Here is a 25,852-nt window from a genome sequence, read left to right on the forward strand (position 1 = left end):
AGGAGCACATGCCCCGCCCCCTTTCACATCTGTCCCGTCCCTTACACACCCCACCCCACCCCCTTTCACGCCCTTGCTCCGCCACATCACATTTTCCCCTCCCCCCTGTCACACACCCCGTCACTCCCCCTCCCCGTCACCCCCCTTCCCCATTTGTCTCAAAATCCGGACAAGCGGGCAGATTGCTAGCCTCCCCTCCCCTTACTTACTACTGCCCTGGTGGTCTAGTGACCTCTTTGGGGCAGGAAAGAGCCCCCTCTTTCCTGCCCATAGCGCTGCCCTGCATGCATCCTTCCTGTTCGTGATCTCGGCGCCGATTCAAAATGGTCGCCGAGAGTTGAAGTTTCGCGAGGTCACTTCAACTCTCGGCGGCCATTTTGAATCGGCACCGAGATCACGAACAGGAAGGATGCATGCAGGGCAGCGCTCCGGGCAGGAAAAAGGGGGCTCTTTCCTGCCCCAAAGAGGTCACTAGACCACCAGGGCAGTAGTAAGTAAGGGGAGGGGAGGCTAGCAATCTGCCCGCTTGTCCGGATTTTGAGACAAATGGGCAGGCTGGCGGGCTGTCCTATAGGATGGCCCGCCCACCAGCCTGCCCGTTTGTCCAGAAATCCGGACAAACGGGCAGATTGCTAACCTCCCCTCCCCTTACTTACTACTGCCCTGGTGGTCTAGTGACCTCTTTGGGGCACGAAAGAGCCCCCTCTTTCCTGCCCGGAGTGCTGCCCTGCATGCATCCTTCCTGTTCGTGATCTCGGTGCCGATTCAAAATGGCCGCCGAGAGTTGAAGTGAAGCGGTAAGCCTGTGTTTGTCCAGAAATCCGGACAAACGGGCAGATTGGCAAAACCCACCTAGTTGCCTGGACATGTCCTCAAAAAGAGGACATGTCCAGGTAAATCCAGACATATGGTAACCCTATGCCTAGTTATTACCGGGTTAGTGTGGGAGCCCTTACTGCCACCTCAATTAAGGCATATTTTTTAGAATGCACTTAGGTGAAATTCATTTCAGTGCTGAATATTACAGGCATGAGATATAAAATCTAGTCCATAATACAGAGTCCTGTTGATATCAACATAGATTATGTTGAATAGGGTGCTGGAGATATTTCTGCAGCTAGTAAGGTACACACTTCTTGCAATGAAATACTACACATAAATTACTCAGTCAACTAATATCTACATTTCTCATTGGTGACTTCATGTCTGGTTGATTTGTGGTCTGCTGCTAAGAGGATGTGGTTATATCAGATGTCTACATTAGGAAAGCATTGACCTTTCACCTTTGACCATAACCACCGGTTTGCAAGAGTGAAACGGACATTTTCCAGTAATTTAATCATTTCATTTAACACAAAACAAGACACACATTTAGTGTAAAGGGCATGAACTGAATCCAAAATCCCTACCCTTCCCAGATCATGGTAGGCTGGTTGGGCTGAAAGACCAGAAATATCTTAAATCCAATTATATCTGTGTTGGTTTGAGGTGTTAGAAGCAAAGATAGTAATAAAATTCAAGAAGGTATGGAAACTTCAAAAGGAGCACCAAAAATGAAAAAAGGCCTTATAAACTAACCAATTTATATAGGCAAAAGCTTTCGAGGACAAGACTCCACTGTGCTTACCCTATCTCAGGATGCATAGTGGAGCTTTCACTGTAGTGAAAAGAAGCCAGAGATGAACAGTGGCCTATGGAATGGCCAACAGAAGAAACTTGGCAGGCTGAATGGATTCTGATACTGTATTCATATGTTGGTGGGTAGCAGAGTTACCAACTGGCCAGTTTTAGGAGAGACAGTCCCTTTTGTTTGGTACAATTAATGGATTCCCCCCATTCTCCATTTTGAAAGTTCTTTGACTCCAGTACATTTCAGTGAGAGGTTCAACATCTCTCCCCTTTCCTCTTCAGATCTGCTTCTTAACTTCCAGGCTTCCACATATTGGCAATGGAGATACTACCTGTTCACATCCGATCTCTCCAACCCACACTAGGGCAAAGTTCTCCCTAAGCATAATGGGAGAAGACACAAAAGCAAGAACTACTGAACTCTATGGTAGAAAATCCTCATCAAAGGTTGTATCAAATTCATATCATTCCTAACTGGTAGACCGTTCATGCTAACATCTTGGAAGGCTTCAGAGATGCCTGAGAATTGACAAGGAATGAATTTATTTTCTTACCACTGAATATTACATTGGTAACCGGCCATTTCTGTGGGATGAAGTCTCATGCAAAAGTCCACTAGGAATGATTATTTATACATTTTTTAAGGGCAATGTGTGCCTCCCCTCCCCCATGCCCCAGTCAAGCTGATGATCATAGCTGGAGTTGGCTAAATCACCAAAGGAGAAAGCATAAAAGCTTCCCCAGTCAGAAGGCTTAAAAACAAACAAACCGGACAGCAGGGTTGAAAAATACACAAGTCAAGACAGCAAAAAAAAAAAAAAAAGCAGAAAGAGGCCCTCAAGACTGGAACAATGTAGAGATATTTAATGCCAAAATGTGCACGGTACCTGACTGTACACCACTTCAATAACCTTCCGGCTTGCAGGTGTCTTATATACAGTGCATTTTTTCTAGCAAAAAAGGTGCCGGTACTCAAATGCCAGGCCATCCTTCAGGGGTGGGGTGATCACTGAGTGACCCACCCCACAATGGCCAGGCTCCCTGCAACCAGTCACAGAATCTATGACAAGGCAGAATTGGTGTGTAGAGCCTGAGCTCTTTCATTAAAACCTGGGGTCCATCATGGGTCAATTTTAGCAGACAACAGAAAAGGTGCCGGTACTCAGTACCCCCAAGTACCCCCTCAAAAAAAGCCCTGCCCTTTAGGATTCCAGAATCTTGCTATTCTTTGGGGTTCTACATGGATTGTTGCTACTATTTGAGTTTCTGCATGGAATCTCGTTACTCTCTAGGATTCCAGAATCTTGCTATTCTTTGGGGTTCCACATGGAATGTTGTTACTTTTTGAAATTCTGCTTGGAATCTTGTTACTCTTTAGCAGTGCGTTTTTTCTAGCGAAAAAGGTGCCGGTACTCAAATGCTAGGCCACCCTTCAGAGGTGGGGTGATCACTGAGCGACCCACCTCACAATAGCCAGGCCTCCTGCAACCAGTCACAGAATCTATGACAAGGCAGAATTGGTGTGTAGAGCCTGAGCTCTTTCATTAAAACTTGGGGACCATGGGTCAATTTTAGTAGACAATGGAAAAGGTGCCGGTACTCAGTACCCCCGAGTACCCCCTCAAAAAAAGCCCTGCTTATATATTTAGGTACAGTAGGTATTTTTCTGTTTTTGGAGGGCTCACAATTGGGGAAAAAAAACAGCTAAAGTGAGATTTGAACCCAGGTACCTTGGTTTACCATCCACTGCCCCAGCCACTTGCTGCCTGCTGGGTTATCAATGCCTTTAATACCTGAAGCTGTCATAGAGCCTGGTATCCCCTTTCAGTTTCATTTTCAGGGGAGAGGGAGGGAGACATTAACCACTGGGGGGACTAAGGAGGTGTAATGCTTTTAATCCCCCTAGTAGACAGCTACTCAATCAGAGCCTCCTGTAGCCCCACCCAAAACATGCCCATTACATAGTAACATAGTAACATAGTAGATGACGGCAGAAAAAGACCTGCACGGTCCATCCAGTCTGCCCAACAAGACAACTCATGTGTGCTACTTTTGTGTATACCCTACTTTGATTTGTACCTGTGCTCTTCAGGGCACAGACCGTATAAGTCTGCCCAGCACTAGCCCCGCCTCCCAACCACCGGCTCTGGCATAGACCGTATAAGTCTGCCCAGCACTATCCCCGCCTCCCACCACCGGCTCTGGCACAGACAGTATAAGTCTGCCCAGCGCTATCCCCGCCTCCCAACCTCCAGCCCCGCCTCCCACTACCGGCTCTGCTATCCAATCTCGGTTAAGCATTACACGCCCACTTGCTATTTAGACTTACGGCAGTGTCGGACTTCCAAATCCTGCCTTTGCAAAATTGGGATTTGGATGTTTCAAGCTCAAGGACATCCACGTGCTTTGACAATAGGCGTCATGGTCTCTGGTAATATACAAGCGCTAACATTCTTAGGAATTCTGTACGTCAGCAGCTTGCTAGTTAACAGAAAGCAGAAACATAAATTGCACATCAAAACCAAAATGGTAGATGAAGCAGAAGCTTAAAGGGTTTTGCTATAAAATGAATACTTTCTATTTAAACCGTAAATTGTGTCTGTAATAATTTATGTTACTTGTTAAACATTGCCTTAAAATGGCGGTGGGGATTGATAGCCATAATCATTTTGAGCTTGGCATTTCCTGTTTGCGAACGACTAGCTGAGTTAACTGCCAGGGGCTGTACCTCGGGTCTTCTACACTTTGTGGAGGATTAGCTGCCAGGAAATGCCCTCCCCTGTGGGCCATTACTGCTTGACTATTAGCCCTCATAATCTATTCTCAAGGCCAGCAGATACATACCACTGGAAGCACATTAATAAAATCGTTTGGAGCAGAATCCAGGCTTTTGATTTATAACCCTTGGAAGCTGTTCTGAAGCCAAATTATTACTTTTAACCTCTACAACAGTGTGCTGTAAACTTTCAAACAAAGAAAAGATGTCTTTTAACGGACAGCTGTAGGTCTTGTAGCTTGTTTCACCCGTCCACCTATTTCCTTTTTTCCTATCAAAATTTTTTCTTTTTTAACCTCTTATGCCCACTCTATCTATGCCCAGTCCCTGAGTGTTGTTTTTACGGTTTGCCCCTGTCTATAACCCCTTCCCCCTCAAATATGGTTACAAATCGTAAACCACTTTGGTGCGCTTTCCGCTAATAAACTTGAACTTGGACGTGATGAAACTTTACATATAGTGTTTACTGAGAATGAGCAGTTCAGAAAGACTAGAACATGCCAAATGGCACAGGGAGGGTTAACTGTAGAGCAGGAAAGCTGGGAGGAGCAGATGTGGCACTGATCTTACAACAACTATACATGTACTTATGTTCTGTCATAACATGGTAAGGGGTATGTTTACATAGTAACATAGTAGATGACGGCAGAAAAAGACCTGCACGGTCCATCCAGTCTGCCCAACAAGGTAAACTCATATGTGCTAGTTTTTTGTGTCTACCTCACCTTAATTTGTACCTGTCTTTTTCAGGGCACAGACCGTATAAGTCTGCCCAGCACTATCCCCGCCTCCCAACCACCAGCCCCGCCTCCCACCACCGGCTCTTGGACAGACCGTATAAGTCTACCCAGCACTATCCCCGCCTCCCAACCACCAGCCCTGGCACAGACCGTATAAGTCTGCCCAGCACTAGCCCCGCCTCCCAACCGTCTCTGCCACCCATTCAAGGCTAAGCTCCTGAGGATCCCTTCCTTCTGAACAGGATTCCTTTGTGTTTATCCCACACATGTTTGAATTCCGTTACCATTTTCCTCTCCACCACCTCCCGCGGGAGGGCATTCCAAGCATCCACCACCCTCTCCGTGAAAAAATACTTCCTGACATTTTTCTTAAGTCTGCCCCCCTTCAATCTCATTTCATGCCCTCTCGTTCTACCGCCTTCCCATCTCCGGAAAAGGTTCGTTTGCGGATTAATACCTTTCAAATATTTGAATGTCTGTATCATATCACCCCTGTTTCTCCTTTCCTCCAGGGTATACATGTTCAGGTCATCAAGTCTCTCCTCATACGTCTTGGAACGCAAATCCCTTACCATTCTCGTAGCTTTTCTTTGCACCGCTTCAATTCTTTTTACATCCTTAGCAAGATACGGCCTCCAGAACTGAACACAATACTCCAGGTGGGGCCTCACCAACGACTTATACAGGGGCATCAACACCCCCTTTCTTCTGCTGGTCACACCTCTCTCTATACAGCCTAACAACCTTCTAGCTACGGCCACCGCCTTGTCACACTGTTTCGTCGCCTTCAGATCCTCAGATACTATCACCCCAAGATCCCTCTCCCCGTCCGTACCTAGCAGACTCTCCTCGCCTAACACATACGCCTCCTGTGGATTTCTACTCCCTAAGTGCATCACTTTGCATTTCTTCGCATTGAATTTTAATTGCCAAACCTTAGACACGTTAGCATTTTTAATGCACCTTTAAAGTTAGCACATAAGCATTGCCATACTGGGAAAAGACCAAGGGTCCATCAAGCCCAGCATCCTGTCTCTGACAGCAGCCAATCCAGGCTTCAAGAACCTGGAGCGTAATCTATGTTCCTAAATTTATGTGCGTATTAATTCCTAAATTAGGAGCAAAAATAATCAAGAAACTTCAGACGGCCCAGAACACGGCAGCTAGACTCATATTCGGTAAACCAAAATATGAGAGTGCTAAACCCCTGTGAGAAAAGCTGCATTGGCTCCCTATTAAAGAACGCATCACGTTTAAAATATGTACCCTAGTCCACAAAATCATTCATGGAGATGCTCCAGCCTACATGTCAGACCTGAAAGACTTACCGCCTAGGAATGCTACGACATCATTCCGCGCATTCCTCAACCTTCATTTCCCCAACTGTAAAGGGCTAAAATACAAACTAATGCACGCGTCAACCTTTTCCTACTTGAGCACACAATTCTGGAATGCACTGCCGCGCAACTTAAAAATCGATCTATGAACCAACTAACTTCCGCAAACTATTGAAGACCCATCTCTTTGACAAGGCATACCAGAAAGACCAACAAATATGAACTCCTTCATACATACCCAGAATTGTCTTTCTATGTGTTAGTTATATTAACATCACGCTTTATCATTATCATGTTACCCAAGATCCTTCTGTAACACTAAATGTCTATTTCCTTATACATTTCCACTACTCATGATGTATTGTAAGCCACATTGAGCCTGCAAAGAGGTGGGAAAATGTGGGATACTAATGCAATAAATAAATAACTAAAAAATTTAGGAGCATAGATTACTCTTGTAATTTAGGAATGTAAATTTAAGAGAGTAATTTTAGGAACATAACCTTCATAGAAAAAGGTCCTTAATGTTTAATACAACTTGATATGCCAGAAAGCAGTTTACAATACCAGGAAACTCTGGCACAAAATTCCTTCTGCTCTGAGTCACATGTAACTTTCTGCATGTACTGTGCTGGTAAAACTCAGTGAATATGTGTGTATTTTATTACAAAAGAAAGAAAAGGAATAGGGTGTATAATTATAGTACAGGAAGAGGCCGTCACTGGATGCCCACCGGAAGGGTGGAAGGCCAGATTTTAGGACTCAGGCTGTAAAAATACCAGCTAGGTTTAAAAATCTATGACTGGCTGAGCATGGACTTGCTTTTCTTGCAAGTTAATATGTGTTCTACCCTAAGATCTATCCACTGGAATAGTGGCAGGCCAAGCAACATAGCTTTGTACAGCTGAAAAGTACTGACTTGGCCAAAATGACAAGCAAATGAATTAATATCTGAGAATCTGCAGAAAGCAGGTCAGAACAATGGGTCTTGACACTAACTGACACAACTTTGTAATAGAAGATAGCACCTGTAATGAAAGCAAGATGGATAAAATGTAGAAAAAGTGTGGATTTTAAAATGGAGCTTATTTTAGGTATCAAATGATACAGAGATCATAAGATGATATGAAAGATATTGTAAAAGGCTGAGGTGAAACTGGTATCTCAATAGAAACCGCAGCTTGCTCCAGAAGAACATGTTGACATAACTGCAATATGTGCCAATGTGTTGAAATAGAAAATGTGGGTGCAGATGCACAGATGTCCGGATGCGAGAAAAGGTGATCTCAGAAATAGAGAAATCTTTAACCGCACCATAGACTTCTATTGACAGTATTGGGTATATAAGGAGGGAAAATCTGCCTTAGTTTCGAAATCCTCCCCAACGCCTTCTCGGACGGCAAAGCGCTGTGCAACTGAACTCAGAATCTGCCTGATGCCTGTATGAAACTGAGAACTGTATTTGAGCAGAACTGTTCATCTGTAATTTGTATCAACTTGAAGACTTGTCCTTGGGTAAGAAATAAAATGTACTTTTCTTCTAAACCTAAGTTTGTCCTAGTTTCTATCTCTTCATCACTTTTCATATATTCTACAAACTGATCTACACAGACACACTTGATATTCTTTCTGTATATAAAAGATTGGTTAATCCTAATAGAATACATGTGGGAACATAAATGGCCCAGAATACACTTAGATCCAGAAAGACAGAAAGCAGTAGCTATGGGAATTAGTTTCCAATTACAGCTCCTAATGGCAGCGCAGAACAGACCCCCTTGGGATTGGGTGACAATGGAGGTAAGAGAAACCATACAGAACCTGTTATATGAACTGAATACCTTTACTCCTCCATGTAGATGAGTCAGAAGAGGTCTAGAGAAGGGCCATTTTAACAAGGGATAAAACAAACAGCATTTCAATAAAATCCAACCAAGGCTCTCAAAAAAGAATATATTTATTAAAACATCAGTTGTAGCAAATTCAGTATTAATTGCAGTACCCAAGGTCTTATTACAATATTCAAAGACTTGACAAATTAAAGGCAGGTCACAATTTAAGGGCACAACTTTTAGGATCTTAGCTTTTGGTCAATTTTCAACTGAAAACAGGGGGACAATTTTAGGGGCCTAAGTTATGTGCTTAAATTTAAGAGTTTTTTTTTTTTTTTTTAATATCAGACCCCCATTTCATAGGCCTCTCAGTTTAAGAACATAAAGCCCTAATCAGTTTTGAAAGGGGACAATTTAAGTTTCCAACTCTCAAAATTAGGCACCTAAACCATTTGAAAATCAGTCCATCTTCACAGTCAGATATCACTAATAGGAAGTTCATGCTGGCCTAGCAGAGAATAGGTTAAGCGTGAACATTAGGAAAGGCCTGGACTGCTCTCAAAATGTGAAGAGATGTCAGTGCAGCCATATCACAAGGGTGGAAGAGAAGATAAGAGTCTCTTATCTCTCTTATCTGCACCCTTCTCCTCCACTGCTAACTCCAGACTCCGTTCCTTTTATCTTGCTGCACCATATGCCTGGAATAGACTTCCTGAGCCAGTAAGTTGAGCTCCATTTCTGGCCGTCTTCAAATCTAAGCTAAAAGCCCACCTTTTTGATGCTGCTTTTAACTCCTAACCCTTATTCACAACCCTTATTTTATCATCTTCACTTTAATATTCCCTTATCTCTTGTTTGTCCTGTTCGTCTGTCCTAATTAGATTGTAAGCTCTGTGGAGCAGGGACTGTCTCTTCATGCTCAAGTGTACAGCACTGCTTACTTCTAGTAGTGCTATAGAAATGATAAGTAGTAGTAGTAGTTTTTGGGATTCCGGAATCTTGCTACTCTTTGTCCTTATCCCTTATTTGTCCTGTTTGTCTGTCCTGATCAGGTTGTAAGCTCTGTGGAGCAGGGACTGTCTCTTCATGTTCATGTGTACAGCGCTGCGTACGTCTAGTAGTGCTACAGAAATGATAAGTAGTAGTCTTTGGGATTCTAGAATCTTGCTACTCTTTGTCCTTATCCCTTATTTGTCCTGTTTGTCTGTCCTAATTAGATTGTAAGCTCTGTCGAGCAGGGACTGTCTCTTCATGTTCAAGTGTACAGCGCTGCATATGTCTAGTAGCACTATAGAAATGATAAGTAGTAGTAGTGTTTGGGATTCCAGAATCTTGCTACTCTTTGGGATTCCGGAATCTTGCTACTGTTGGGATTCTGTGCAGAATCTTGCTACTCTTTGGGATTCTAGAATCTTGCTACTCTTTGTCCTTATCCCTTATTTGTCCTGTTTGTCTGTCCTAATTAGATTGTAAGCTCTGTGGAGCAGGGACTGTCCCTTCATGTTCAAGTGTATAGCGCTGCGTACGTCTAGTAGTGCTATAGAAATGATAAGTAGTAGTAATAGAGTCTCTTGCGGATTGTGGAGGGCAATTTTACCAAGTTTACAAAACACATTTACTAGAAACCTAGAAATTCTTAAGTGTTTCATGTGGAATTAAATAAATATCTACAGTGTGGAAGTTTGTTTAAACATGGACAAATTGTGTATGTAATGAGGAATGAAGGATCACTCTGCCAGTGAATGAACAGTGTCCTGTGAAACCCCAAACTATTTCTTAAAGCTTGAGGAGTAGAGGAGGCGCCTAATGGTTAGTGATCGGCCTGAGAAACAGGGGCGCTGGATTTGATTCCCGCCTCTTCCCAGCTTTTTTCTTCACTTGACTGGTCTTAGTTTAATTTATTATGGAATCTATAAGGGAAATACTGTCATATGATTTACAATTATTAAGTAAAAGTCAGAGTACAGAGGAAAGATATCTACAAATCAGTTTAGCAGAGAAAACAGCAGAGGATTACTGTAAATGCCAGACTCCCGTTCCAACGTCCAGCCAAAGATCGGTGAATAAAAATGTCTTCAGGTTTTTCTGGAACTGTGGGTATGATGACTCTACTTATAGGAAAGTGGGGAAGTGATTCCAAAGAGAGGGACCTGCAGTACTAAAAACAGAGTTGTGGACGGAATCTAGATGGATATGTCTGAAGGAAGGTATCACTAGCGAATGCTGTTGTGATGATCTCAGTAGACAGGATGAAGAGCAGGATATCAGGAAATGAGACAATGGATTTGGTAGGCCCAATTGCATGCATAACTTAATTAACAAGCCAATTAGCGCCAATAATTGGTACTTTACAACCAATTAGCAGAATTGGTTTTAATTAGAATTTATGCACACAACTTTCCAGGCATATTCTAGAACATGGGTGTGTGTAAATTCTAATGCCTGCAGCCGAAAAGGGGGTGTGGCCATGGGCGTGGAACGGCTGGATCATGGGTGCTTCAAAAGACTATGCACACTACTATGGAATACACCTGATCTGCGCCTAACAGGTGCAGGTATTTAGACCTGGTTTTAGGTGGCCTAAGAACAGCATGTGAGCTTATTCTACAAACTACACCTAACTTTAAGCATAGTTTATAGGATTGCGCTAAGCGCATGGTTTTAGGGCGCCGATTTTTAAGATGCCATTTATAGAATTTGGCCGAGTGTGAAAAGAAGAAACTCTGCGATTTGTTTTCAGTCTGCTGATTGTTACTTTCATCTTGTTTTTCTGTTGTTTGACAGGTTAAACAATCATTCTCTATTTAACCCATCCCACTCATGATTTTATGAACTATCACCAGTGGCGTTCCTAGGGGGGCTGACACCCGGGGCGGATCGCCAATGCACCCTGCCCCCTGGGTGCAGCGCCCCCCCCCGGAACAGCGCAATACCCCCCCGGCGAAAGAACCCCCCCAGGTGCACGCCGCTGGGGGGGGGGGGTGCCTTGCGCCTGCCGGCTCTTCGTTTTCATGCTCCCTCTGCCCCGGAACAGGAAGTAACCTGTTCCGGGGCAAAGGGAGCATGAAAACAAAGAGCCGACAGGCGCGCAGCACCCCCCCCAGCGGCGTGCACCCGGGACGGACCGCACCCACCGCCCTTGGTACGCCACTGACTATCACATCCCCCTCTCAGTTGTCCCTTGAAAGCTGAAGAGCCCTAACCTGTTTAGACTTTCACAGTGGCATGCCAAAGGCAGGGCGGTGGGGGCGGTCCTCCCAGCGTGCATGCTACAGGAGGGGTGCAGGGAGCAGCCCCATGGCTGTCAGATCCGCCAGTTCCCTGCTCCCTCTTCTGTTACTTCCTGTTCTGGGGCACAGGGAGCAGGGAACCAGCGGAGCCGACAGCCGTGTGGCTGCTCCCAGCACCCCAGCAGGCAAGAAGAATGTACCGGGGGGGGGGGGGCTTGGAGGTGATTTTCTGGGGTGGATGCTGCACCCAGGGGACGACGACGACACTGCACCTGGGGGAGAGGATGCACAGCAGCGATCAGCCCCAGGTGGCAGCCGACCAAGGAACGCCACTGGTCTTTGATCATAAGGGAGGTGCTCCATCCCCTTCTTTGTCACCCTCCTCTGAACATTTTCTAGTAGCCCTATATCCTTTTTGAGATGAGATGACCAGAACGGCACATAACACTGAAGGACCAGATGTGCCAGTGTTCTCCACCGAGTTTGCAGGTGCGGTTTTGAAATGGAATTGCGCCTTGCACAGCTTCACTTGGAAAACTGATGCAAAGTCCATGGTAAAAAGCGCCCACAGATGTTGCAGCTACATGGGCAGCATGGGAATTACCCCCAAAGTGCCTCGGGTGGTCTCATGGTCTTTTTAGGCAAAGGCCAATGCCACAGTGTGAGCTTTTCGGCTTTTCGCAAAAAACTTAAAAAAAAAAACATTTCTGTACGAGGAATTCCTGCAGATGGATGTAACTTAGCATCAAAGGACAGCAATCTGGAAAAGCCACCCGGATCATGTTTCCGCACACCCTACCCAAGATAAGATAACACGTCCACTTAGCTTATCGCACCCTATATTCCGTACACGTATAACCGAACGCTCAAGTTAGCCTCCTCATCCTGTGCTCGTATATTTGATTATTGTATTTCTGATTAACTTAATGTAAGCCACACAGAACTGAGTCCTCGTCTCGGACGTGTGTGGGATATAAATCCACATAAAGTAAAGTAAGGCTTAGTTTCTTTCCTGCCAATATGAATCCCTCCAAATCCCTAAGAAGCTCATATTTGGCAGCTCTTGAGAATACTATTTTGTGTTTAGATTAGGGGCCATTTAATTGTTACATGGTGGCAAACAGGTAGCCAAGTGTGCAAAAAAAAAATTAAAACTTTTGGCCGGACATGTATAAATTTTGTCCAAATGACGGGGGAGGGGGGGGGGGGAAGATTCTGCTTTGAAGCCTGAAATAGTAACTGTGTTTCGCCTGAGAGGGAAGCAAGTTATCTGTGACAGCCTGCGAGAGAGTTTTCATCATGGCACCATGTCATTTGATTGTGACACATTGTTACAACAGTCTCTCAGTCACCTCCTGTCAGGAATTACAAACTCTTTGCCAGCAGGGCCAACTTCCTGCTTCCACACATGCCAGGTATGGAATGTCAGATCCTAGACAGCTAACTGACTTGAAGCGGCTTAGCAATCTTTCAGAATCAGTGAGCTTTCCTAAATAAAATAGCCCTGTGCACAAGTTACTATTTATTTAATGAGCGCAGCTAAATGAAACCCAGCAAGAGATGGAGATTCTTATGGTTTAATACAGTGTGGAGCAGTGATCGGACAGCTTAGGCAGGGGGGGACAAAATTGCCTGGGCCCGGGCCTCCAAGGGGGGCCCGGCGCCAGGGTCAGGCCGCCGGCGCTGCAGTTCCCGGTCTCTCCTGCCTGCCTCCTTGGCTCCGGGCCCCCTGCATTCGAAGCGGCAGTCACAGAGCTCCTCTCTTCTGGCCTTCCCTCCCTGTGTCCCGCCCTCGCGGAAACCGGAAGTTACATCAGACAAGGGCGGGACATAGGGAGGGAAGGCCAGAAGAGAGCAGATCTGCAACTGCCGGTTCGAATGCAGGGGGCCCGGAGCCATGGAGGCAGGCAAGTGAGACCGGGGACTGCAGCGGCGAGGGGGCGGAGGCGGGGCGCCCTTGCCCCGGGTGTGGCCTAGTCTCTCAGTGGCCCTGAGCTTAGGACCTGTGGTCTAGGAGCAAAAACACTGAAATATAATTTAGGTGAGGCTCAATGATATGAGTTCAAACCCCAGTGATTCTTTTTGTGACCTGGGCAAATCATTTTCAGCTTCCAGCAGCTCAGTTTACCCAATAGAAATTGCATTTTATTTATTACATTTGTATCCCACATTTTCCCACCTATTTGCAGGCTCAATCTGGCTTACATAGTACCGGAGAGGCCTTTGCAGGCTCCGGTGTGAAGAAATACAGGGTGATGTTGTGGTAAGATAAAGTTCATGTGGCACAGACACATTAGGGAATCGGAGAACGGAAGAGTTGTGTTATGTCCATTTCATACGTTAGGTAACATTAGGTAACATTAAATCTCCTTCAGCACTTAAACTACAGAGCCAGAGGACAGTATAAGCAAGAAAATCTTTCCAAACTGCTCTAATCTGTGCTGTGAACCCCACAATGTATTCAACTTTATCTTATAAATAATGTGGAGAAACAAGGCTCCAGGGGAGATCCGGAAAATTATAGACCGGTGAGTCTGACGTCGGTGCCGGGGAAAATGGTAGAGGCTATTATTAAAAACAAAATTACAGAGCACATCTGAGGACATGGATTACTGAGACCGAGTCAGCACGGCTTTTGTGTGGGGAAATCTTGCCTGACCAATTTACTTCAATTCTTTGAAGGAGTAAACAAACATGTGGACAAAGGGGAGCCGGTTGATATTGTGTATCTGGATTTTCAAAAGGCTAAGACTAAGAAAGACTAAGGAGGCTAGGGCTATTCAGCTTGGAGAAGAGACGGTTGAGGGGAGACATGATAGAGGTATATAAAATAATGAGTGGAGTGGAACAGGTGGATGTGAAGCGTCTGTTCACACTTTCCAAAAATACTAGGACTAGGGGGCATGCGATTAAACTACAGTGTAGTAAATTTGAAACAAATCGGAGAAAATTTTTCTTCACCCAACGTGTAATTAAACTCTGGAATTCATTGCCGGAAAATGTGGTGAAGGCGGTTAGCTTAGCAGAGTTTAAAAAGGGGTTGGACGGTTTCCTAAAGGACAAGTCCATAAACCGCTACTAAACGGACTTGGAAAAATCCACAATTCCAGGAATAACATGTATAGAATGTTTGTACGTTTGGGAAGCTTGCCAGATGCCCTTGGCCTGGATTGGCGGCTGTTGTGGACAAGATGCTGGGCTCGATGGACCCTTGGTCTTTTCCCAGTATGGCATTACTTATGTACTTACATGTACTCACAGAAATATATACACCATATGTCTTTGTGTTTTACTACTGCCCTTTAAGCTTCCCATTGTCTCCTTCCAATGTTTCAATGTTGATGTCCCATTGTTACATTCCTAACGATTATTCGATGGTCTCGCATAACCTGTACAATGTAACCCATAACCAAGTTGTACAATTGTATTTCCATTATTCATATCTTATTGTAAGCCACACTGAACCCGCAAAGAGGTGGGAAAATGTGGGATACAAATGCAATAAATAAAATAAATATTTATGTAAGACCTTGGCCAAACAGAAATCGCCACTATGTACGGAGAATAGTGATAGTTTTAATCATTGGGCAAAAAAAAAAAAAAACTCTCCACACAATGTGTTTCAAAACAACTTATAGTAGTTTACAAAGACACAAAAGGAAAAACAAAACAAAACACCATGGCACAACGCTCTTGTCAATAGCTTAAGTCAGTGGTTCCCAAACCCTGGTCCTGGAGGTAACCCAGCCAGTCGGGTTTTCAGGATACCCACAATGAATATTCATGAGAGAGATTTCCATGCACTGCCTCCACTGCATACAATTCTCTCTCATGAATATTCATTGTGGATCTCCACTGGCTGGGGTGCCTTCAGGGCTAGGTTTGGGAACCAACAGCTTAAGTCACACAGCTGCCCTTACTTAAGGAAAAAATATCACAAAAACCCTTAGCTTTGGAAGATTCAGCCAGAAAGGGGCAGGGTGAACAATCCAATCCCAACAGGGGTTCCCTGTTTTGCTGCCATCCGGGGAAACAAAGACATATTCCCCTGCAGCCCACCCCGAGGTGCATTGCCTAGTGTATGGAAATTGCAAGGCCTGTTGTTTGAACAGAAACCATTGCAGTTCCAGTGCAGAGACCATGGCTTTGCCACCCACCAGAATAGGCTGCATGCTGCTGTCACACATCACAACTTCACCTAAACTTCCGGAAAACTAACCTGTTCAAAAAGGCATACCTTACCGACCCAACTGAAATGCCTGTACCCTTCAACACAACGAAACCAAAGCTCGTAATGGACATATAATAACTCTCTCTCTCTACGATTCCCTAATGTGTCTGTACACACGAACCTTATTCTACCACAACATTACTGTATTTGTTCATACCGGAATTGGCGAACGCCTTTACGGTACTGCAAATAGGAGGGGAAATGTGGGAGACAAATGTAACAAATAAATAAAATAAATATAATATCTGTCAGTGCAGAGAGAGACCTGGAAACAGTACAGATCATTGTGTGGAGAACCTGGAATGTTTATGTTGTTTATTCAATTTGTTATACTGCATATACCGTGCATGATGGATCTAAGAGGTGTTCAGTTAAAATAAACAAAAAATATAATAAAAGGAAAGGAACTCCATCAAATAGATAGGACAGGTAAACATTTATTAAAAGAGATAGAAATAAGTACAGAAGTATCGCCACACTGGGACAGACCAAAGGTCCATCGAGCCCAGCATCCTGTTTCCAACAGTGGCCAATCCAGGTCACAAGTACCTGGCAGAAAAACAAAGAATAGCAACATCCCATGTAGAACCCCAAAGAGCAGCAAGAGTCTAGAATTCTAAAGAATAACAAGATTCCATACAGAATTTCAAAGTGTAGCAACATTCCATGTAGAACCCCAAAGACTAGCAAGATTCCATGTAGAATCCCAAGTACATAAGTACATAAGTATTGCCGTACTGGGACAGACCAAAGGTCCATCAAGCCTAGCATCCTGTTTCCAACAGTGGCCAATCCAGGTCACAAATACCTGGCAAGATCCCCAAAAAGTTCAATACATTTTATGCTGCTTATCCCAGAAATAAGCAGTGGATTTTCCCCAAGTCAATTTAATAATGGTCTACGGCTTCCTTTAGAAAGCCGCCTAGACCTTTTTTAAATCCCGCTAAGCTAACTGCCTTTACCTCATTCTCTGGCAACAAATTCCAGAGTTTAATTACACATTGAGTGAAGAAAAATGTTCTCTGATTCATATTAGGTTTACTACTTTGTAGCTTCATCGCATGCAAACAACCAGGGAGCAGACACCTAGAGACCTCGGCTTCACAAGATAAAGTTAACAGGTTCCCAGCAGTCAAAGGAGAATTACCATGTCTGAGAACAAAGTTTTCATTAAAGCCTTAAATTTGGGAAAGAAGATTTCACCGCAAATAGGAGTCAGGAGTCTGGGGACCAAATAAGAGAAAGACAATTGACGCGTAGACTCATAAAGACATTGCTTGGGCCTGGGGAGAACGAGTCAATTGGCATCCAGAGAACAAAGATTATGCAAAGGAGTGTAAGGAATGGTTAGAGCCAAGAGATAAGAAGGGAACCCCTTGTGATAAGCCCCATGGGCAAGAGAAAGTATCTTAAACAAAACCCGATATTTAATGAGTAACCAATGCAAGCGGGTAACAAGAGGGATGACATGATCAAATCTTTTTGCCCTACAAAGAAAGAACGTTGCACGATTTTGTGGTGTCTCTTAAGACCTAGATCTTGGGGGAAATAGCTCTCTGAGGAATGATCAATAAATCTTCTTGAAGCATCAAGTTTGTTTTCCCTTGTCTCTGGAGTCCGCGGTCCTTTTCCCACTACTTTTTTACTTTTACTAGACTTCGTGGGATTGCAGAGTTCTCCACCCAGGTGGATTTCCTCTGGATAGCTAATACCAGCATAAAGAAATATCTGTTCCAAAAATACAAGAATAAAGATGATACTCTCCGGCAACTTGAGGCAACTGGTGGAGGACATTAGATGAACCCAAGTTCTGGAACATGGCTTAACACTTGAACAGGTGCCAGTGGTACTTGGATAATGTTACCAATTACGTTGCTGCTGTTTAACATTTCTTTTGCTTTCCACATAGAGTTACACTTGACTGGTTGAGTTATTTTGTTATTCTGGGTCACTCACGGGTCTCTCCATCTTCATTCTGTTGTAATCCTAATTTTTCTTGAAAGAAAATGCAGAGTCTAGAATATCGTCTGTCAAGTTTTGGCAACTTGAGTGGCTTGAAATGCTTCGATACTGGCTGGGGTGTATATTTCACTATTGTCCGGCAGTCTATTTTAGCAGGATGTTGCTATGCCCTCCTCCTCCTCCTCCTCCTCCTCAGTGCTTGGTTAATACAGGGTTCTAAAAGATTAATCAAACCGTTCCATCTGTTAAAAGTTCGTAGCATAGTTTACCTGAGAGCAGGTACGACTGAAAGAAAATTCTAAACAAGTGTTCAGTGGATTTAATGCTATTGATCATTAATCATACCAAGACCACAGAGACCCAATTAAAAGCAGACGCTGATTCGATGATGGAGGTTCTAAGGTCACAATGGAATCTTCAGCACTTGACAAAGAAGACATGAAACAATTTCAGATTTTAAAAAATCTATGCATGAAAAGAGGAAATACAACCAGGGATGGGATTAGTTGTGGATGGCTCTGGCAAGTACCAACTAACTTTTGATGCATCCACTGATGAGTCATGGAATGATGGGCCTCCATGGAATGACTGTTCAAACATGTCCGTTCTAGGCCGAATTCCATGCCATGCGAGAGGCAGGTCAGGCTTCGACACCAACAACAGACAGCTCCGGAGGAAATACAGCTGGAGCAGACAGTGGATTTCAAGGCACCAAGCAATGTGCCTACACCAGAGCACATCACCGAGGTAAATGTTCTGCAGGAGACTGAGGGAAATGCAAGAGGAGTGTGCAGCTCGAACATTTTCTGGTTGTGTCATTTCCCATGTCACTTATGGGAAAGTTTGTTTTGCTCAGTGGTGGGGAGGGGTGGGTTGGCATTTTTAAATTATGGGAGTGATGTCGTTAAGAGCGTGCGCTCTTCGTTCATAGTGTGCCCTCTCTGTAAATAGTGTCTACTCTTCATGAATACTGCATCCTCTTCGCAAATAGTGTACAGTCTAAGGAGGCCGGCAAGGTGCATAGCGAGCAGTCATACATAACATGGTGGCTGCCACGCGTTAGCTCACGCTGTCCTCCTCTTCCGGCTTCCCCAGCAGGCAGGAGTGACGTCATGGGAATCCTGACGGGCATTGGTGGGGATGCCGGAAGAGGGTGGCATTGCAGCGCTGTGACACGAAATAGGAAATAAAGAGCAGACGAGGAGGCAGGGGGAGCCTCTTTGGTGGTAAGCAGTGGATTCGTTTCCCATCCCTCTCTCCTTTCACACTCCCCGGGGTTGCATGGGCACTTGGTGTATCTCTAGTTAGTTCAAACTGTTAGGCTTATCACAGGTGTACAATACAAACCGTAAGTAATTTTATTGTTATAGCAATTATTCATACAAACTGTTAATTTATTGCGCTATTATGTTACTATAGTAATTGCTATGTTCTATGCTATGGTAGGCCAGGTGGACTCTTTGTTAGTTATCTTCCTCTAAGATCGCTGACCATAATTCCTCAACATTGTCACAGCGGTGGAGGGCACCTGAGCCTAGGAATTACTGGAGGTGCTGGAACAGCAGGCGAAAAGGAGTCGGCCGTCTCAGGCAAGGGGACAGATACACTCACTGGTGACAGACTAAGCATGTAGCTGGCTCTACGCGGCAGGTGGAATGCTGGTCTGGGGTGCAGTCCAAAAGCAGATGGACACACGGCCACGCTGTGGGTGGAGTTATGGCTGCCCACCACGTGGAACAGTGAGCCATGCTCCCTAGCTGGAAAGGCATGGCGGGGAACGGAAACCTCTACAATGCAGAGCTCAAGGTTCAGGTGCTTCCTAGGGTTTTGTTTAATGTGATTCAATAAAGCCGTGGCCTTCTATTCCCAAAAGAAAATTTGTTTCATGCTTTGTCATTGTGTGCCCTAGGTGTGAGGACAGGGGGGGGAGGGGCGGGAGTATGTTCAGCCTGCCTATGTTATTCTGCATAGTGCACCCTCTTTGCAACTAGCGTGCACTCTTTCAGAAGAGTATGCATTATCAAACATAAATGGCAAGTGACCGACTCACCTGCAAATGCGCAGTAGAGACTCCCCTCCCCCGCCACCACTCCCGCCCCCCCCCCCTCCGCCCTGCACTGACCTGACAGCGCCTCTCACCTCCGTGTGGAAGCGCTGTCAGGTCGGTGCAGGGGGCCCGGCACGGAGGGGGGAGAGAGCAGCGGCGAGGAAGGTAGCTGGAAATCGCGCCCATTTTAACGGGCTTAACGGCTAGTTAACAACATATTAAAAAAACTTGACATTTCATGTTTTGTTGAGAATGGCATGCAATGGCATAAGGAATGTTGTAGACATGTCATTTTAAACTAATGCAGATCCCGAAACGTAACATTATACAGTGTGACAGCTGATATAGGAAAGGCATTCTACATGCAGGGAATGGGAGGGAGTACATGGTAAATATTTCTCATGCTCTCATGTATTCAGGCCACTTCTATCAAGGCTTACAGTGATCTTCACCAGTAAGAAGCTCCTACTGAAGAGCTGACTTGGCAAATCACTTGCCTTGCAGAGCCTCTCAGGAAGTAAAAAAGACAAAATCTGGCTGCCTGACAGAGAAGCAGGCAGACAAATCCTTAGGAGACTGTCAGCTACCTTCCAGATTCCAAGGTTTCTAACTCAAAATTTCAACAAAGCAGAATAAGACAGGAGGTCTGGCACATCCAAGCATGTCCCGGGGTGACCTGCCGCTTCTGGGAGCTCTCTTCTCCTCCTCACTAAGTATTCGCCTTAAAAGAGAAATGTCAAAATATAGCTGCTGCATTTTAACACTTGTAAGCACTGATTAGCATCAGAGTCCTGGCTACAGTATCTGACTCTCAGCTCTTAGTCTTAAAAGTAATCCTCTACTAACGCCAAAACTTTCAGGCCTATGCTAACCCGTCCTTCCCTCTCCGTATTACTTCTGTTCAGTATGTGCAACATCTCATTGGCACCAGTTAGATCCCAAAATCCCACTGCATCCTCTGGTCTGACTGTGAGATACACGGTAAAACTGCAAGTTCCGCTCATGCTCCTTCTCCTTTCAGCTCAGCTGTGAAAAACTACTTTTGCTCACTATCAAAATGTGTTGTTAAATCCCAGCCCGTGATTCCATGTGATATTGTCGTGAGTTCTGTTTATTTAACTTGCAGAGAGAAATGGAAGAAGAGACCATAATTCTATAAACTTGTGTGCACAATTGTACACTTAAGGCCAGATTCCGTAAATGATGCAAAACTGGGTTTAAAAAAAAGGTTTGGACAAGTTCCTGGAGGAAAAGTCCATAGTTTGTGATTGAGATGGACATGAGGGAAGCCAGTGCTTGCCATGGGATTGGTAGCATGGAATGTTGGTATTTTTTGGGACTGTATATGGAATGTTGTTATTATGTGAGGTTCTGGAATGTTGCTACTCTTTTGGGATTTTGCAAAGTACTTCTGACCTGGATTGGCCACTGCTGGAAGCAGGGCTAGGTGGACCATTGGTCTGGCCCAGTATAGCTATTCTTATCTTCTACTAGCTTAGCACAGATCTCGTCACTGATCTTGGATGCTGTATTTACACCTGCTCGACTTAGCCACAGATATGACGATATTCTGCATCATTGCGCCTAACATCTGAGAATACCCCCTGATCTGCCCATTCTTCTCTCATAGCTGCGCGCCTTTTGAGTTGCGTGCTATAAAATGTAGGCACGGATGTTATAGAAAGGTGGCTAGGGCAGTTGTGCATGCAAATTCAAATTGTTGCCAATTAATTGCAAGTATTGATTACCGATGCCTCGTTAACTAATTAATTTGTGCATGCAACTGCCTTGGGTGCCCATTTTTGAGCAACCTATATAGAATTCGGGGATTAGTGCGCAAACAGAAAAAAGAAATGCAGACAGCTAGACCAACAAAAGATTTTTTTTTTCCGGGGAGGAGTATTTTATTCCTGACATTGTTTAGAATTGCCAGTTCAAGGTGATAATAAAATGCTATAAAATATTGTCAGTTGCATGTGTAAACTTAATATGATAATGTAGGTGGAGCTAGTACAGTGCTTTTTCTATGCATTTTAAGAGTGGGAAGGGTAAATTGTGTAATGGTAGCTGTTAACAGGATTATCTAAAACCCTGTCTCACAAATTATATGAATCCAAGTTCTATCACCCCTGGAGCTGACAAGCAAGGAAAGTAAAGGTTATTTATTTACAAGCAAGTAAAACAATCATAAGTGGAACTATGAATAACTAAAAGTAAAAGACAGATGTTCTTATCTGAAAATTAATCAGAGTGAATGCACCCAACCCTGGACCAGGCTCTGAATTTTCCCCTGGGTTGTAGAAAATATAAAGATAGCAGATATCAGGGATAGTTTTGGAGGGGGGTGGGGGCAGTGCAACCAAGGCAACTGCCCTTGACCCTCTGGTTGAAGAGAGTCCCAAGCCAGCCTGAATCTGAAGAACGCACAGCTTGATAGTGGGCTTTGGGATTCCCTCCCATTCCCAAATTTCTGCCCTAAACCCCAGCAGAATCCAACACCAGCTCTCACAGATGTACATTCCAAAAAATGATATATTCTACTTACTAAACAGAAAATAAACTTATTTTTTTTACCTTTGTTGCCTGGTCATTTTATTTTAATTGTATTAGTCCCAGTCTCTTGTTTCCACTTTCCTCTGTCTTCTCTTAACTCTGGCCAGTGTTTCTTGTCCACTGACATTTCTTCTTTCTCCACGTACATCATCTAACTTCCCTCTCTGCCCCTATCATCCTCCCATGTTCAGCATCTCCCTTCTCTGTGTCCCTATCTTCCTCTATCCAGCAACTTCTTCTTTGAGTCCATATCCCTCCCCCTGTGTCTAACATAGCCTCTCTGTATCCCTATCCCCCCATTATCCAGCTTCACCCCTCTGTGTCCCTGCCCCTCCTGTTCAGCATCATCCTTGCTTCCCTATTCCCCCATGTCGATATCACCCCTTTGTGTCCCTATTCTCCCCCCCCCCATCATGTCCTATATCACCCAAATCCCTGTCCTTCATGTCCATGACCCTCCATGTGTCCAGTATTACTCTCTGTGTTCCTTTACCTATGTTCCCCCCATACCCAGCATCTCCTTTCTGTGTGTCCCTATCACTCCCTGGGTCCAACTTCTCCCCTCTCTCTGCCCAACATGGTCCAGAATCTTTCCCATCTTTCTCCCAGCCCCCATGTGGTCCAGCATCTCTATCTCTCTCCTCTCTTCCCCTCCTCTCCTCCCATCTAGCATATCCCACTTTGGCATCTCTCCTTTCCCTCTCCCCCACCCCCAGGGTCCAGCATCTCTCTGTCCTTCTCCCCAATGCAGTTCTTGCATTTCTTCTGCCTCCTTACCTGGCTCCAGCACCTCTCTCTCTAACCTTTCTCCCCCCCCCCCCCCCCCACAGATGCAGTGCCTCGTCTTTCTGCACCTCCCCAAGAGTCCAGTATCTCTCCCTCCCCTCCTTCCCTCCCCTCTCCATGAGTCCAGAACTGCTCTCTCTCACTCCCCCAGCACTCACCGAAGCAGCACCTCTCTCTTCTGCCCTTCTCCTGTGACTCCACACCTCTCTCTCTTCCTTCCACCCCCGCAGGTCATTCAACCCTCAGCTTTTCATGGTACCGGTAGCAAGCTGGGGCTTCCCTCTGCTGCATCCCACCCCCTCTGATGTAACTTCCTATTTATGCACGGGCAGGATGAAGCAGAGGGAAAGTTTCCTGCACCAGCCCAATCAACATATTATCACTACTGTTGCCCTAAAGAGGTGAGATTTGAAGGACCTGGGTGGGGGGAAGAAAGAGCCCCCAGAGTGGGGGAGGCACCTCAGAATGTTCAGAAAATGGGTCTCCTTGGTGGAATTTATCGAATTCCATCTTCTGTTTGCACTTTGATTCTCCCCTACTAGCAAGCTCCATTGTAGTACAATACAAAAGTCGGTCAATCAAACGCCGGACCTAATGAAACATGACCGGGAAGCACCTTCAGTATATGGCCACGTGCCTTTAGGAAGTGATCTCTAATTATAGTGAGAACTAACAGAAATGCATGAGCCTCCCCACCCAGCAACCTCCCACCCACTGGAAAACGGGTCTGAATTGAGCAAGTGCAGTGCCTGACAGATTAGGAAAGACCGCCGTGTAATAAATTGCTTTTCTACCCGGGTGGCAAGGGATATAAATACATCACCACCTTTTACTGACATCATCTGCAGCTGGAGTTTATGTTTGAAATCTCAGAGCTTTGTGTTGTATAATAAGCCTTTGACAGAAAAGCTCTGTCTGGGTGTCCAGTTCTCTCAAGGAATTCGTTCTGCTGCTGGGTTCGGTGGTACCATTTCAAACGACTGCTTGTAACCTAACCTTTCCCGGTTAGGAGTTACGCGTGCAAATAGTCTTATTGTGCGTAAGCGGATTTTTGTCTTCTTAAAACTGTGCCTGGAAAGTTTGTCACTGAAGTGCTGTGTTTAAGGGCGCAACGTGATAAGCCTGTGGGGTGTTAACAGCTGTCATTTGGAAAAAAAGGGTAAAATGACCAGATCCCGACACCGTTTAGGCGGGTACCTGGTGCTTGAAGGGGAATTTGGGGGTTGTTGTTTTTTTTTTCTGAGTTCGAAAGTCTTTCCAACAAGATGCACACGAACAGCTATGGAAGACAAAATTCTCCCGATACTGCGATAAATCTTCGCGTTACTTCAATGGAAGCAGCGCTTTAAATGACCTTTTGATCCTGCATTTCCCTGAGACCAAGGACAAATGAACTCTGCGCTATGTACCTGTTCCCTTCTGGCACGAGAACAGCCTGGGCGCTTTATTTCTACAACTTTTATTTACCACTTAGTGGAGCGGATCGTTTTTGCATTAAACAGAAATTCTTTATAGCCAGTGACCAATACACATTTGGCAACGTGATGACCCCCCCAGAATTCCTAAACAGAAGAAGAAAACAAGTATCTTTCACCACTGAGGAGAACTAAAGTGTTCTGAAGGAGTCTCTGCATCTGGATGACCATTTCCTGCTCTCTCTCTCTCTGTCCAGCTTTCCCTAACTCCTGCCTCTTACCTTCTGCAGCCACTGGGTGTTGTTGTCCATCAGGCTCTCCAGCTGCTGCAGCCTCTTGCTGGGCCACTTGGGCTCCGCCGGGAGGGGCGAATCCCTCTGCAGGGAGTTTGACACCTGCAAATCGGCAGAGGGCTGACAGTTTTGGATTTCGGGGAGCAGGAAGGTGTAGCTGCAAGGTCCGTGCTGCACCCGGTGTTGGTGCTTCTCTGCTTTGTCCAAGCCTTTGGGGTGGGAGCTGAGCCCCGGGATGATAAGGCTGAAAAGCAGCGTTAAAATACTGCCCAGCAACATGATTAGCAAAATCTAGCTGCTCCTTCCTGTGAAGCCTCAATTGCTTCCTATACCTCTCTGGCCCATGCTGTCCCAACAGCTACACGAGTTTGGATTTTAGCAGCTCCTCCTTCTCTGGCCCTCCCCTTTGCTGGAACAGTTCCCAGAACTCTTTGAGAAGGGCTTTGTCTATTAAACAGTTCAGTCGAGCTCCATTTCAGGAGATAACTAAACCACAAGAATGCATTTCAGCCCTCACACAGGTCTCGAAGTTTATCTCAATCTGCTTGCACATCCTCTTCGGTGCTGAGCATGAATTCATCACCCAGATTAAACACACACAAAAAAAATCCAGATGCTTTCTGGCCGACAGGGGGAGTGAAAATAATAGACCAGGCACAAAACATCTGCTCAGCCATGCTGGATTTTGGTTTGCTACTCGTGCAGCACGAAGCAACATTAAAATGAGGCCATTAAGCAACACTTTTTTTTCAGTTTAAGAAATTTGGCAGGAAACAATGACCACCATTTAGCATAAACCAGTTTCATAAGCTTTATGGGCAGGACCGATTTCAACATAGGCAACTGCCTAGAGCACCAACTTTTGAAAGCACTAAATAGGCTACACAGGACCCTGATTCCACTTGCTTTAGGACCAGGCTGTATGGCAGGGATGGACATCAACCTCAAGAGCACCCACAACCCAGTCAGGTTTTCAAGATTTCCACGATGTACACATTTATATATTTATAAATGATTTAGA

General features: G+C 45.0%; 1 protein-coding gene across 3 annotated transcripts in view; it reads right to left on the reverse strand.

The window, feature by feature from the left end:
- LOC115479927 (angiopoietin-2-like) overlaps positions 1-25,214 on the reverse strand; it is a 76,306-nt gene extending 51,092 nt beyond the window's left edge. The window contains exon 1 of one of the 3 annotated variants that reach the window (XM_030218258.1): positions 24,820-25,214. In XM_030218258.1, coding sequence (XP_030074118.1) covers positions 24,820-25,110 — 291 coding nt within the window. In that variant the 5' untranslated portion in view covers positions 25,111-25,214. Of the gene's footprint in view, positions 1-3,958; positions 3,976-24,819 lie in introns of those variants that run through there. The other 2 variants (XM_030218257.1, XM_030218260.1) reach the window with 2 other exon arrangements.
- Between the last annotated feature and the right edge of the window lie 638 nt (positions 25,215-25,852).

The sequence above is a fragment of the Microcaecilia unicolor genome, chromosome 11 (genome assembly GCF_901765095.1).
Source record: "Microcaecilia unicolor chromosome 11, aMicUni1.1, whole genome shotgun sequence".
Taxonomy (NCBI): domain Eukaryota; kingdom Metazoa; phylum Chordata; class Amphibia; order Gymnophiona; family Siphonopidae; genus Microcaecilia; species Microcaecilia unicolor.